The sequence below is a fragment of the Brassica rapa genome, chromosome A08 (genome assembly GCF_000309985.2).
Source record: "Brassica rapa cultivar Chiifu-401-42 chromosome A08, CAAS_Brap_v3.01, whole genome shotgun sequence".
Lineage (NCBI taxonomy): Eukaryota > Viridiplantae > Streptophyta > Magnoliopsida > Brassicales > Brassicaceae > Brassica > Brassica rapa.
The window spans coordinates 20,070,251-20,085,504 of NC_024802.2; the positions used below are offsets into that span (position 1 = coordinate 20,070,251).

The window sequence follows — 15,254 nt, forward strand, 5'->3', positions numbered from 1 at the left end:
AATTCTGATAAATTAATTTTATCATGGGGTTAATATTTTAATTAAAAAATTATATACTTTTAATAAAGATTTATACTTTTCAATAAAAAAATTCAATTATTTTTATGAATGCTTAAATTATATTAAGAAAAGAAAAAAATAATAATTAAGAATAGTTGAAAAAAAATTATTTGAACTTGGACTCAATGGCCCAAAGGAAAAAAAAAGTGAGAATTGAATCTGATTTTTTAATAGGCCCAAATGGCCCAAGAGAGATTTGATGTGGGCTGGATCCAAAAATAATGATCCAATATAGATTTGTTATTAATATTACTTAATTGCCCTTAATGAAACATGCAATGTTAGTGAAGGAAATGGCAGGCTAAGGTAATTATGACAATAGGATCTTGTATAGATACATACACTCAACGGCGTCGTTTCGTTCCCTCGGTTTGCCGATTGCCTCTACAGACACCACCAACCACCAACGGCTACTTTATTTCTCCGGCGAAATGGCGGAGATGGAGCAGCCAAAGAAAGTTGCTGATAGGTATCTCAAGCAAGAGGTCCTCGGACAAGGTACTTACGGAGTCGTCTTCAAAGCCACTGACACTAAGGTGCCTAAATCGCCTTTCCTGATTTCTTCAAATTCGCCAATGGAATTAGGGTTTTGGATCTGTTGGGTAATACTGAATGTTTGAGAATCGTGATGGGTTAGTTTCTGGGTGTTCAATTAGGCTTGCAAGTTATTAACTTTTTCATTTGATTTTGGATCTCGGCAACCTTGTGTTTGTGCAGACGGGAGAAACAGTAGCGATCAAGAAGATAAGGATTGGTAAACACAAGGAAGGTGTGAACATCACTGCTCTCAGGGAAATCAAAATGCTGAAAGAGCTAAAGCATCCACATATTATTCTCTTGATTGATGCGTTTCCTCACAAACAGAACTTGCATCTTGTGTTTGAGTTCATGGAGACTGACCTCGAAGGAGTCATTCGAGATTCAAACGTATTCCTCTCACCTGCCGACGTTAAATCTTACCTTCTGATGACGCTGAAAGGACTTGCTTATTGCCACGAGAAACGGGTTTTGCACAGGTGCTTGTTTATAATCCTAAGCAGCTTTCTTTGGTCTATCTAATGGTGATTGGGTTTTAGGACTCATTATGTGTCGTTTGACTTCAGGGATATGAAGCCAAATAACTTGTTGATTGGACCTGATGGACAGCTGAAACTTGCAGATTTTGGATTGGCACGTATATTTGGTAGTCCGGATCGTAAGTTTACCCACCAGGTATGGTTTCTTGGCATTGCCATTTATTTGTTTGGTTGTAGTATAACATAATTGCTCGGGTAACACTACCTTGTAGAAAAATGAAGCTTATATGAATTGATTCAAGTAGTTGTGTTGACGTATGAGGAAGCTTTGAAGTCTTGGAAACTCTTGTTGTATACTAATATCTGAATTGATGAAATTTCTTGTCATCTCTTATAATGGATTTCTGCTTTCGACTACGATAATCCAAAGTGTGACATGTATTAAACAGTCTTAATTCATATTACATGATGGAGCAGTCGCTATTTAACCAAAACCTTGACCTTAGCTATTTATTCCTTTTTACTTTCCACTGAACACCCAAGATCACAATAGATGCGCACTTGTTTCCTGTTGTTTCTACTTGTTTCATTGTCTTCATATCTTGATATATCTGATGATGCCGCAGGTGTTTGCTAGATGGTACAGAGCACCAGAACTTTTGTTTGGTGCTAAACAATATGGTGCTGCAGTTGATGTTTGGGCTGCTGGCTGCATATTTGCTGAACTTCTGCTACGCAGACCATTTCTTCAGGTTGAATAATCTTTACTCTAAACTTAGTCCAATATTCATCTCTTTGGATCTAATTCTCTCAGTCAGATTACTTATTACTTCTTTAGTATTATTTGTTTTGTATGCTCACATACGCGATTTTCTTTCGTCGCAGGGAAACAGTGATATCGATCAATTAAGCAAAATATTTACTGCCTTTGGGACACCAAAAGCGGACCAGTGGCCTGATATGAAAAACCTTCCTGATTACGTAGAGTATCAGTTTGTCCCTGCACCTTCTTTACGTTCTTTATTCCCAACAGTTAGTGAAGATGCTCTCGACTTGTTGTCCAAGTTGTTTACGTATGACCCAAAGGCTAGAATATCCGTTAAGCAGGCTCTAGAACACAGGTGCCTAAAGCTCACCACCTATATTATAGCCAAAGGATATCTAGTTCTGTTCTCACACCTTTTGCTTTCGTTATTTTTAGGTACTTTACTTCTGCACCTTCGCCTACTGATCCTGCCAAGCTCCCGAAGCCAGTTCGAAAGCAGGAAGGTAAAGCCTCTTACGGTAAACACGAGGCGATTAAAGTGATATCACCACCACGTAAGATAAGAAGAGTAATGCCGGAGCGTGGGAGGCTTGATGGTATGAAGTTTCAAGTTGACAAGGATCAACAAGCACCCATGTCATTAGATTTCACCATCCTTGCTGAGCGTCCTCCAAACCGACCTACCATCACCAGGTAAAAATAGATCTTGCCTCTCACCGTACTACTACTACCTTTTGTCTCTGTTGTTTTTGCAGCCTCAAGATTGAATATGTTTTCTTCCTGTTCATTGTGTAGTGCGGATAGATCTCATCTGAAGAGGAAGCTCGACCTCGACTTCCAATAGTAATGTTCTTGCCACGTTCTCTTACCTTTCCTCCAGTTTGGTGAGACCACAACATTGTTAGATTGTCATTTTTAGTGTTGCTGGTTTAATTTGGCGATTTATTCTTTTCCCCTTTTAATTCACAATGATAATACTTCGTTGTCCTACTTGCTTCATCATTGTAAACTGATCATCATGTACTATATGATTATAAAGCTCTCTACTCTTGCACCACCTCTGTTCAATCTCCCAACTCATTTATTCTCTTCTAATGGCTGCCCTAAGTGGATAACTGAACCAGCGACATCCTCAAATATAAGACACAGAGACATTTCATAGCCTCAAATCTTTGTTTCTTTTGTGTGTTACTGTTGGATTCAATAACAAATGATCACTGTATGTAACAACAGTGGATTATTAGATGCTATGTATCACAGAGCATGGTGTATTGATTGAAAACTTGAAATGAACACCATACTCTGTTCTCTCTAAATATTCATTTCCTTATCAACTTTGAGAATTATATCAACCTATATTTTTCTCTATATTTGTTTTTAATTTAAAATAGACAGTTAAAATAACGGGTCGGGTTAAAAATCGGGTCAGGGTGAGGAACACGGTTGGTTATAAGAATGTGGCCCGAGAAGAAGGGTGAGATACGTCGCGACGAAAACCTAGAAACTCCCCAGATTATCTAATTCCCCTCCCTGTAGGGCTAGAGATTCCCGCGAGATTGCGTCGTCCCTGATAATCGTTTCGGGGTGGAGAGTGGTTGTTTTTCGCCGAGAATCATTACGCCTGAGATCATCTCCGATTGCCGGATTCTGACTACATCGATCGCCTGCTGCTCAAAAGGACGAGACTTTCTGCTATTCCCTCGATACCAATCGCTCGGATTAGGCTGGGAAGAGCTCTCCGACTCGTTTGGCTACTGTTGTATGATTCAATTGTGTTTTTGTTTGCTTTCTTTTGATTTAGCAAAGGCTTTCATTTTGTATTTTGTATGATCACAACTACTTTCTCCATTGTAATCTTCTCCCCCAGTTTACATTATTCTAAATATTCAGGCAAAACATAGTTGAGGCAAAAAAAAAAAGATCAATTTTTTTTTTATGTTGTAGAAATCTAATTGAACCATTGAGAGAAAAAAAAATAAGATTAAAAAAAAAGGAGAGAGGAAAGAACATAGTAAGATTGATGGCTAATGTCCAGCAAAGGTATGGTATTACAGAACCTATCTCTTTGGGAGGACCAACGGAGCTTGATGTGGTGAAGACCCGAGAGCTTGAGAAGGTTGTGGTGATACCTTAAAAGCTTGTGTTTTTGTTATGCTATAAGTTTCTTGTTGAATTTACTTGTATCTTTGTTACTTGGTTGTTCAGTATTTGCAAGATGTTGGACTGTATGAAGGGAAGGAGGAAGCTGTTAGAAGGGAGGAGGTTCTCGGGAGACTAGACCAGGTTAGAAGAAATTGTGCTTATGGGTTTTTCATTGTTGTTTGTAACAAATCCATGGTAAGGTCTTCTTTGTTATGTGTGCAGATTGTAAAAACATGGATTAAGACGATCAGCCGCGCCAAAGGGTTGAATGATCAGCTGCTTCATGAGGCGAATGCAGAGATATTTACTTTCGGTTCTTATCGGCTAGGGGTAACCATCTAGAAGATTAACTTTGTTTTACTCATTCCTTTTTGTACTTTGAACTCTTTGGTGTAGAGTGAAAGGATAAATGGTGAATTGGTGAAAGTCTGTGTTTTCATTCTGTTGTTTTTAGATGTTCCTGTGTAGGAAGTAGCATAAATTATCTTCACATGCTCTTTTGTAGTGTTCCAATAACAGTTTGTTTTACTTGCTCAAATAGGTACATGGACCTGGTGCTGATATAGACACTTTATGTGTGGGGCCTAGACATGCAACTAGAGAAGTACTATTAACCTCTTGCATCTATACGTTGGCCTATATGTGTCTTATGTTAGATTTATTAACTTCAGTCTTCTTCTTTGTATTGCCAATAGGGTGATTTCTTTGGTGAGCTACAAAGGATGCTGTCCGAAATGCCTGAAGTAACTGAGCTGCACCCTGTGCCTGATGCTCATGTTCCCTTGATGGGATTCAAACTTAATGGAATTTCTATAGATCTTCTGTATGCACAACTTCCACTCTGGGTTATACCTAAGGTATTTTCTATGTCATTGTTGTTATGGTTAATAATATATCATGCTGTTTTCAATATGTTCATGGTTTTGAACGGATGTTATGAGTGGATCATTTGGAAGAATCTTAAATGTGTTCCCTGCCTGATGTTAATGGTACTGGAAGAATCTTAAATGTGTTCCCTGCCTGATGTTAATGGTACAGGACTTAGATATATCACAGGATTCCATTCTACAGAATGCTGATGAGCAAACTGTTCGAAGTCTCAATGGTTGTAGAGTCACTGACCAGATCTTGCGTTTGGTTCCTAACATTGAGGTTTTGTGCTTACTCTTAGTTTTATAGAACTTTCAAAATCCATCCATAAGCTTCCTAATTCGGATTCTATGTTCTTATTTATAAGCAGAATTTTAGGACAACATTAAGATGCATGAGGTTTTGGGCCAAGCGACGTGGAGTATACTCTAATGTATGGATAACGCTTCTCTAAAACCCTTTTACTTCCATTTCATATTTAGTGACTATCATGTTACTTATGTCAAGTCTTTCTCCGACAATATGCTAGGTCTCTGGATTCCTTGGTGGTATAAACTGGGCGTTGCTCGTAGCTCGGATATGCCAGCTTTATCCTAACGCACTCCCAAATATGTTAGCGTCTCGGTTCTTTAGGGTCTACACTCAATGGCGTTGGCCAAACCCTGTCCTTCTTTGTTCTATTGATGGAGGATCCTTCGGTCTTCAAGTTTGGGATCCTAGAAGAAACCCAAAAGACAGGTTGCACATGATGCCCATCATTACTCCCGCTTATCCTTGTATGAACTCCAGTTATAACGTCTCTGCAAGTACGTTGAGGATTATGACGGGAGAGTTTCAGAGAGGCAAAGATATATGTGAGGTAAGAGTTAGATAGTCCTAAGGCTTCTATGCTAATTGATGAGTCATTATGACTGTCGTCTGATGTCTTGCAGGCTATGGAGGCAAACAAAGCTGACTGGGATACCCTTTTTGAGCCATTTGCATTCTTTGAAGCTTATAAAAACTATCTTCAGATTGACATTTCTGCTGCAAATGTAGATGATCTAAGGAAATGGAAAGGCTGGGTTGAGTCACGTCTCAGACAGCTTACACTAAAGGTGACACTTTGTTTATTCTCAGATGATATTAAACAAATTTGTATAGGAATCACTGATTATTTTACATTGTACTATTAGATTGAGAGATATACTTATGACATGCTGCAATGCCATCCTCATACACATGATTATCAAGACGCATCCAGGCCACTCCATTGCTCTTACTTCATGGGTCTGCAGCGCAAACAAGGAGTTCCAGCAGCAGAAGGCGAGCAATTCGATATCAGAAGAACAGTTGAGGAGTTTAAACACACAGTTAACGGTTACATGCTGTGGATTCCCGGGATGGAGATTGGTGTCAGCCATATAAAGCGGAGAAGCATCCCTAGCTTTGTGTTTCCTGGTGGAGTTAGACCTTCACATGCCTCTAAAGGAACATGGGACAGCAAACGCCGTTCAGAGAACAGGATTACTTCTACAGCGAGTGCAGCTACTGCTACTACTACTAATGAAGCGAGTTCTGAAAGTAAAGGTGGTTCTAACAGTTCAGGAGATGGGAAGAAGAGAAAACGGGGAGACGATGAGACGCTCACTGATCAGTTAAAGAACTCTAAACGCCTTTCAGTTTCAGTGCCTGTAGAGAATGGTGAAGGCGGGAGCCCGGATCCATCTGGTGGATCCGTTTGCTCTAGTCCTCCGAAAGATTGTTGTACAAACGGAAAATCTGACCCCGTCATTAAGGATCCACCAGAGAGTGTTGTTGTTTTCAGTAAGGATGCAACAGAGAGTCATCCAATAGAGAAGATAGCCACTCCTCAAGCTCGGAGTCAAGAAACCGAGGAGCTTGAAGACGGTTTTGATTTTGGAAACCAAGTGATTGAGCAGATTTCAAATAAGGATACATTCTTGGCGGCTAGTGCAACTATACTTCCATCCGAGACCAATACTTCAAACGGCTCACCATTCTCCAATGAAGCAGTAGAAGAACTCGAGGTTTTTTTTTTCTCTTTTTAGTTGATTTCTATACTTTAAGGTGGTCTCTTGATCTTGTTCTTGTCTGATTTTTCCTTTTCTTACAGGTTCTACCAATGCCACAGCCTGAGGTGATGCATAGAGCTTCAGTGCAACAGCGCAAACCGATAATCAAGTAAGCGTTTGTGTTTATTTACTTAGTTTGAATCTGCTTATGGGATTTGACAAACGTTTGCTTGCTTCTTGTTGTCTGATCATTCGCAGATTGAACTTCACGTCTCTAGGAAAAACCAACGGCAAGTAATAATGGTGTTTCCCTACATTGCCAAGAATCTCAGAGCTTAAGTTGATGAAGGCTTCTTCCTACTTTATGTAAAAGAAGATTTTATATTTATATGCTTTTCTTAGATGTCAAAAGCAATTCCTAAATACTTAGCTCGATGTAACACTCGTTTTGATAAAGAATCTGAAGATTTTTTATGCAGTGTTTATGTCTATGGACATACTATTATAGTATTTGGTTTTGGTCAATAGTCATGATGTTTTTTTCAAGTATCCTTGTGACAACTGTTTCTTATATTCACTTTGATTTTATCAAATCCTTAAGTTATTTCTTTTGCTATATCATGATGTATGCCCAAAAGACTAGTATAAGATGAAATGATAACAAGAAAAAAAAAATTATAAGCTGCAGAATCCTTGTCACAATCACAAACTCTTGTTCTCACAAGTGCTATAAAATAGTATTTCAATCATATAAACCCCAACAAAGCAAAACAAGATGAAGAAACTCGCATAACTGACTGCTAAATCACAAAACAACACGCATGAAATAAAGAATAAGATGATTTGGTTCTATACAGCAACTGCAAGAGACATAGGATATCATAAACTAAACAAGACACACAACTCACTCTTAAGGCTTGACGTATGCTGTCTTCTTACAGACAGGACAAGCATTCTTCCTCGATAGCCACTGCTTCACGCACTGGACATGGAAGCTGTGTCCACATTCCAATTTCCCAACCTGACACTCTCTCTCATATTCATCCTGTCACCACCAACATGAACATCAGTGAGGAAACAGCATTATGAAACTCATGATCATATTGAGATGAAATGGATCGAGTCAATCAGGAGTTTTACCTGACAGATGCTGCATTTTCTATCAGCAAGAGTGTTTGATACGGATGGATTGATTTTCCGAAGACAACGACGTATCTCGCTCTCTTTTAGTCCAGTATTCACATAACCAATCCTATCACCAAGCTCTAGTAGTTGCTGTGTAGATCCAAGCACAATAATAAAGTTGAGAAGATGAAACTATAAGCTTTTTTTTTCTCATTTTTTGAGAAACATACCTCGTATGACATATTATCAACGTCAAGCCTCAAGCTGTGGAAGTGATCAAGCGAATCTGTTGTCCTTCCCATTACAAAACCATTCCTGAGCATCATCATCTGCAACGTACAGCATATTTTAAAAAAACACATGACTACACTAGCTGCATGGTTCTGTAACTTAGTCACTAATATTTAATCTTTAACATTCTACCTCGGTAAGATCATCAGGGTAAGGGCGCCGAAGATGGCCATGGTACCTACTCGAGAGCAAGGTTGGTTCAACGTGAGAGGATGTCATAAACGTCGAATCAGAGCCCATGAAAGCGTGAGAATGAGATTCTTGATTGGTAAACCGCCTGGTAAGAACAGAAGAGCCCTGCAGACATTTGTAAACATTGTGTTATTAATGTTCAAACCATAAAGCTAAACCATGCAAACACTCCATCCTCCAACCAAGCTATAGACAAAAGGACCACACTAGAGATCTCATTTCTGAATTGTTTATTTGCTTATATCAAAACCCAAGAGGACCACACAAGAAAACAAGATATTATCTTTTCATCATAAACAAAGACTAATAATAGAAAAATCACTCTACCAAAGTAGACCCTTGTGATTTGTCTTAAAGAGAATCCAAACCACACACACACACACACACATTTTATAAACTAGCATGGTCCCCAGCAACAACAGCATAGGGATGCTACAACGACTAATAGCTCCAACCACTCCAAACAGTTTCTGCCTAAACCGAAACTATTCGCTGAGACAAATCAATGTAATAAACTAAACACACCACCAAAAAAGACTCAAACTTTGACTTGCAATTAGATATAAAGAACATAAAGGTACCACCTTTACCTCTGTTTGGTTCGAACTGTTCTTGTCCACGTCAATTTTGCGACGCGACGACGGGAGATTCCTTCTCGGAGGATCCACCGACACTGCATCCGTCGAGAACCCTAGTCCCGGACCGCACCAAACATCCGGAACCGCGACGCAGCCGCCGCTGCCATCGACGTCTCTAGCCTCGCTTAAGAACCGAACCGAACCATCTTCATAGCTTCCTTTCTTCTTCTTCTTCTTCTTCTTGTTCCTCTTCTTCTTCTTCTTGTCCCAATCTGCGGAGGAGCGAATCGCGGAGGGAACAGAAACCTCGTGAGCTGCTGCTGCGGCGGTGCAGTTCATCCCACGAAAGGACGCAGCTTGAGGGAAGCCGAGCTGTTTCTTCTTTGTGGGGAGGAGAAGGAAGGAGGACATTGCGGAGTTACAGAAGCGAGTGGGCTGGGAGATAGGAGGGACGACGTGGGTCAGCGGCGGATCGTCGTCGGCGGCGCTGTGGCGGATGGTTTGGTGCCTAGCTCGTCGGAGTCTGATGTGTTCGCCGATTGTTGTCGACGACATTCTCAGAGAGAGAGAGAGAGAGAGAGATAAAGCAAATGTGGGGGTAAGAGAAGATACTCGGCGCGGGGAAGAAAGATGAGTGAAAATGATTTCAAGCTTGATGAGTGATGATCATACAAATAAATATATATTTATATTGTATATTTCGTCTAATAATGATTACAATATTTCAAATATAATATTAACGTGATTTTTGTTTGTCTTCTTCAACTTTTTGTTTTACAGCCGTAGTATGATTCCAAACAATATTAATTAGCTCACGCACCTCTCGTGAAAATTTTGTGAGTTTGATCAGAAACAAAGTATCAAATATGTATATGCAATGTTATGTCTTACACCAAACATATACTTGTTTCTATATATACTGATTTCGATATGTAAAATGGCATATACTACAAAACTAGTAATGATGATTATGGGATATACGAGCTGGTTAATTTGGAAAAATGAAATGAAAATTTTGAGGTAATTTGAGTATTTTTTTTAGTGGGTTTTAACAATTTTGTGGGATTTATTTTTAATGTTTTTGCTTCTTTTCTATTTAATGAAAAAATAATCAATCCAAAAGTTTTAAAATTTTGAAACTGATGCTTGCTTGTAAAAATGGGAAAGGTCTTATGTAGCTTTTGTCCCTTTGTCAGATCTGTTTACATTTTTTTCTTCATAAAAGGGAAGACTTGTCAGAATCAATTATCACTAGATTGACTATGATGATGACTTGTAACGTATAGACCTAATTGTCCTTTGAGAGCCCAAAACTACACATATACAAGCCCACTCAAAGTTTGGCTCTTTTCCCTTTGGGCGTCACAATTCAGAAAGATGCGTTCTTGTTATACCAAAGCTTTATGAGTATAATAAGCCCACAAAGATGCGTTGATGTTAAACCAAAATTGACTATGATGACTTGAAACTGAATTTAGATGCGACTCATCTGTTTTATCACATTAGCTAATGTTTCTAATTCTGTGCTATCTACATTTTACGAAGGACAAGCATTAAAAAAGAGAAGTGGCCAAGGTTCAGGTAGTTGAGATGTTTCTGTCTTGTTTCTCTGAATTTTGTTGTTTAAACTATGTGTAATACTCCCTTAATCCACAAAACAATTACAGTCTATAGATGTGGCTCATTGGTTGATTTGTGTGGTAGACCACATATATACCAAATACTTGCTTATCACTGGTTAAACTTACAATCAGACTTGAAACTTATTAGTAACTAAAATATAATATTTTTTTTTCCGTCAATAGTTGATTTTATAACTTAATGGGCCAAGCCCAGAATTACAAAAAAAGGCCCAAAACCCACCAAACGAAACCCTAGAGAAAAACTAAAAACGGCGCCTCCGTTCGCTCACGGCGTGCCCCCGCTTCCAGCCAACACCGGTGATCAACCCAGCGATCCACCGGCAGAACCATCACTCACTGGCTTCCAAACCTCATCGCCGCAAACGCTTCCAAACCGCGAGTTCCCAATAGTGGAGAGAGTCAATCGGTAAACCGAGATCTCATCCGCCTCCTTTCGTCACCGGAACGCTTCGCCGGCACAACCAAACCTTCAACATCGGATAGCTTCGATCGTCTTCCGACGAGACTCCTCCAACAAGACCAAACCGAAACCGCAAAAACCAAAGATAAAAAACAACAAACCCTAACAACCCTAGGGGACTAAAAGCCGGCGGCGCAAGGCAAAGAACACCTTCACCCCCCGGAAACTGAAGCCGGCGAAAGCGGAGCTAACGAAGCCTCCGCCTCCCGGAAACTAGACCGGCGACGGTGGATCTGAAGAAGCCTCCACCTCCCGGGAAACCCTAACCTGACAACCCGACAACACCCCACCTCACCCTTCACCCAGTCGCGTCGTTACTCCAGCCACCGCGCCACCGCGTGTGTCTGGTCACTCCCCGAGTTGACCACACCAGATGGGAACTGGACAGAGCTCCGACAAAACGAACAGGAAGAGGAGGTGAAAAAAGAAGCCGGGGAACGTTTTTAACCAAAAGAAAATGGACTCCGGCGACGGCACGGACGCTCACGCGCCGGCCGTACGCCGGACCCGAAACCAGATCTGCTCTCTCTCTCTACTTCTCTCTCTGAAAGGTTAGCTTTTTTGAAAAAATGATTAGTATTGTAACTAAAATATAATATTACTAAGAGTAAAAAATAAAGTAGTTTTAAAAATAAAAGTGGATTGAAGATGATTTTTCATGATATCTCAAAATGTTCACCTTTCACTTTTCACCAACAAAAGTTTTTTTGACATCCACCAACAAGAAGTATGGTTATGACATAGTCCAAGACTTTATACGCACTTTAAATTTTTATTCTACACTCTAGTGCAAAGGGGAGGTGATAAAGAGATTGGTGAAGGAATGCAACATTGGTTCAATACAAGATAAAGTTTTGATGCATTTTGAGATAGGAGTTTTTCAAAAGTTCTGTTTTCATTATAGGAAAAGTACACAACTCTTGTAACAAGGTTTTTTTCTTTTGAATTAAATTTAACAATTCAATTAAAAAAAAAATATTCTAGGATGATATAATATACATATGATCGGAAATGTATATTGGGTGTCTTAATCTTATCCAAATATGATTGATTTCAACATATTGTACAATAATCAACGTTTTGCTTAATTATCTTTCATAATAAAATACATATATACAGTTCCTTATCTTTTTGGGGTTTGGCTTTTCGTATTGTCTTAAATAAAAGGTGACATACATATTTAACTCAGCCAGGAAATCCTAGCAACCATAATGACAAAGGATCTGATTATTTTAATATAAATTTATCTATTTGGAAACGAGAAGTATGGTTATAAGTCGTGTCAAGATGTGTGTTCTTCATCTCCACCTGAATAAAACGAATTATTTATTTGTGTTTTCTTAAGACAAAGGTAGATTTGCTACTTTGAATTATATTTCTAGGTGGCTGATAACTACTCCCAACTTAATCATATCTGTACTCCAACCTCGATTTCGTTTTAATTTCCGTTATCAACTTATTGTACTTCACAATTAAAGAAACTAAACCAAACCTTGTCAAGGTTCTTTTTTTTTACATCTAGTTACCAAAAAGATTAGAGCTTCATCGTCACGAGTCCTACGCGTCAAGTCTGCCTAGGGAATTATACGTGCATTAGTTAGGAAATTCATTTGGTATACTATTTGGTTTTGGCTTAGAGCCTTAGACAAGACATAGCTAAAATGAGTTTTAATTAAAACAAGACCAGATTGGCATGTTATTGTTTTTGGTTCAGATTATGTTTGGTTTCGCGTCATTTCTTTAAACTTGAATAAGTTTTCCAACTCGGTTAAGTTTCTGCTCAAGAATGTTGTCGACTGGTTTGATTTAATTATTTTTAAAAAGAAACAAATTATCCATCGGGTATGTTGAGTATGTTTATATGGACTAAACATTCTTAGAATAAATATAGTAGGTTTGATATACAAGAAGAAGTTGGGCTGTCTAATTTTCACACTTGGCTCAAAGAAGAGCTCTAAGTGATTAGTAGTTCTACATGTCATTATTAACATATGATCCACCTTGTATATAGTACATGTGCTACGAACTAATTAACATAAACCCTTAGAGGCAGAGTTTCCAACAGACAAAAAGTCGAAAAAGGGAACACAATTGTCAACATCTTCTTCGTCTTCGTCTTCTTCTTTTCTTGAATTGTGTATTACTTCAGGTTTCGAATCCGTCTTAACTTGGAGAAAATTGTAGAATTCCATTGGTCTTTTAGTCTGGTCTAGTGCTCCTGACCAAATGATTAATATATGTCCATGGAATTAGTTTTAGAAGTTTTACAATTATATAATCGTAAATGCACAAGCGAGTGTATTTATGAAGATGACCATGTTCGTTTCAAAATCTATTTCGATATTTTTTTACAAATTTAATACACAAAACAAATCAATGTTTTCAGAAAAGGACGTAAATTCTAATCCATATAAACTCAAAAAATAATTAAAAACACATCAGGTTCTACTCGAATGCACCACTAATTACACCTTTTAAAAAAGACGAAACGTATATATCTAATGGTTGTGAGCTCGTATGTAGTATAAACACATGTTTTTGTTTATGCATCTATCTATCTATCTACAAAAACACACGAATTTATTCAAGCCATATTGATTTATAAGTTACCTTCGTTCATTGGAGTGGTACTATTGCAAAATCCGATCTTTCCAGTCAAGAATTCTTTGAGGATTTGAAAATGATTGATATGAGAGAAACTATAAGGATAATTGATATCTATTGTGGTTGCCAATCTTCTCTTCTTGTCACAGTCTTTATATCCCATCATCCCAGGCCCAGCCTCCGTGCCATCATGGCCAAGGCTACGTGGACGCATCTTGGACCGTTCTCGACCACGACGAGCCATAATAACGTGCCAATGGTTTTTAACGGCGTTATCAGTTCGACCGGGGAAAAACCTTGCGATCACGGACCATCTGTTCCCATGGATCCGATGAGACGCTAAAAGCCTCTTTTCTTCTTCCTCCGTAAAAGGGGTTCGGTTAATTCTAGGATCCAGTTGATTAAACCATCTCAATCTACAACTCTTACCTGAGAAATGAAAAAAGAAATCAAAACATAACCACATGAACATGGTATTTATTATACTAAACCGTTTTTGTTAATTTAAGAAATTGAAGTAAACGATCGATTTTTAAGTTCTTTTTCTTACCAGATCGACCAGTGAGCTTTTGAGCTATGGCGTTCCAATTATGAGGACCAAATTGTTGGACAAGTTCTCTTAGCTTCTCATCTTCTGCAGGTCTCCAATGGCCTCGGCTGCACATCATTCTTTATTTCTTCTCCTTTTCCTTTCTCTCTGATCTTATGGTTAAAATCACAAATACATATATATATAGATGTCTATTATATATGCTGATATATATAAGAAACCCTAGGTTTGATGTAGGTGAGGGAAGATGGGTATGCACGAACAAGAAGAAAGCTGAAGACCAACAGCACCATACATATAAATGTATATATTTATAATGGAGAATTGAAATAAATTAATATTATAAGATTCGTTAGAGAGTGATGGAGAGTTTGGAGGGACATTTTCACCGGCGATTGATGCCAACGTCTTCCCTAACCTAAGACACTCCTTTTAAGTAATCTACATTTTAACAAAAAATCCCATTTTTATTTTTATTTTTATTTCTTATAACATTTTCCATTATCGATTTCTGTTTATGTGGAATATTTGACGTTGAAAATAATAAAGAAGAAAAGAGATTACACAAAGAGAGGAGAGATTGCTTGGTGGGGTGATTTTCGTTAAACGTTCAACGTCTCCTCTTACAAATATTTGTTTTTCTAACCTAAGCCCTCTACTTCAGCCACCAATACTTCATCTACGTTTGCATACTCTTCTGCAAGCTACACACACGCATACATATTAATCACATAACCGTATATATGTATGTAATATTTTATAGCAAAAAAAAATTATAGCCAGTAGCTTGAAATATATTGATAACTTCTAGAACATGATTCAAAATGGGAAGTCCTACGTACAAACACATGGCACAACAGATATATATTTACGGTGCAGATTGAATTGTATATTTATATATTAAAAATACTTTTCATTTTGAAAATACAGTTAAACGCAGAA

The 15,254-nt window shown here is 38.3% G+C and overlaps 4 protein-coding genes across 6 annotated transcripts; 2 read left to right on the plus strand and 2 right to left on the minus strand.

Moving 5' to 3' along the window:
• The first annotated feature begins 363 nt into the window (after positions 1–363).
• On the plus strand, positions 364–2,901 carry LOC103835926 (cyclin-dependent kinase D-3). Its single transcript, XM_009112120.3, has 7 exons — positions 364–596; positions 778–1,076; positions 1,164–1,272; positions 1,703–1,828; positions 1,962–2,197; positions 2,278–2,535; positions 2,638–2,901. Exons 1-7 carry the CDS (start codon positions 492–494, stop codon positions 2,684–2,686), a joined length of 1,182 nt encoding a protein of 393 aa, XP_009110368.1. The 5' UTR covers positions 364–491; the 3' UTR covers positions 2,687–2,901.
• A 410-nt stretch (positions 2,902–3,311) lies between these two features.
• Positions 3,312–7,396, plus strand: LOC103835928 (nuclear poly(A) polymerase 1). The gene is made up of 12 exons (XM_009112122.3): positions 3,312–3,958; positions 4,048–4,125; positions 4,207–4,314; positions 4,526–4,588; positions 4,680–4,841; positions 5,023–5,136; positions 5,225–5,287; positions 5,384–5,713; positions 5,787–5,951; positions 6,030–6,884; positions 6,971–7,038; positions 7,128–7,396. Exons 1-12 carry the CDS (start codon positions 3,863–3,865, stop codon positions 7,165–7,167), a joined length of 2,142 nt encoding a protein of 713 aa, XP_009110370.1. The 5' UTR covers positions 3,312–3,862; the 3' UTR covers positions 7,168–7,396.
• A 145-nt stretch (positions 7,397–7,541) lies between these two features.
• LOC103835929 lies at positions 7,542–10,054 on the minus strand. Of its 2 annotated transcripts, none has more exons than XM_009112123.3 (5): positions 9,062–10,054; positions 8,418–8,582; positions 8,225–8,323; positions 8,010–8,144; positions 7,542–7,914 (listed from the first exon to the last, which is right to left on the minus strand). In XM_009112123.3, exons 1-5 carry the CDS (start codon positions 9,608–9,610, stop codon positions 7,780–7,782), a joined length of 1,083 nt encoding a protein of 360 aa, XP_009110371.1. In that variant the 5' UTR covers positions 9,611–10,054; the 3' UTR covers positions 7,542–7,779. The 2 variants fall into 2 exon arrangements, with proteins under 2 accessions (XP_009110371.1, XP_009110372.1); XM_009112124.3 differs by having other exon boundaries at positions 7,543–7,914; positions 9,068–9,794.
• Positions 10,055–13,010: 2,956 nt separating this feature from the next.
• Positions 13,011–15,129, minus strand: LOC103835930 (transcription factor MYB52). Of its 2 annotated transcripts, XM_033277301.1 has the most exons (4): positions 14,877–15,129; positions 14,313–14,753; positions 13,769–14,191; positions 13,011–13,376 (listed from the first exon to the last, which is right to left on the minus strand). In XM_033277301.1, the coding sequence occupies exons 2-4, from the start codon at positions 14,428–14,430 to the stop codon at positions 13,189–13,191; spliced, it is 729 nt and encodes a 242-aa protein (XP_033133192.1). In that variant the 5' UTR covers positions 14,431–14,753; positions 14,877–15,129; the 3' UTR covers positions 13,011–13,188. The 2 variants fall into 2 exon arrangements, with proteins under 2 accessions (XP_033133192.1, XP_009110374.1); XM_009112126.2 differs by having other exon boundaries at positions 14,313–15,129.
• Positions 15,130–15,254: the final 125 nt, after the last annotated feature.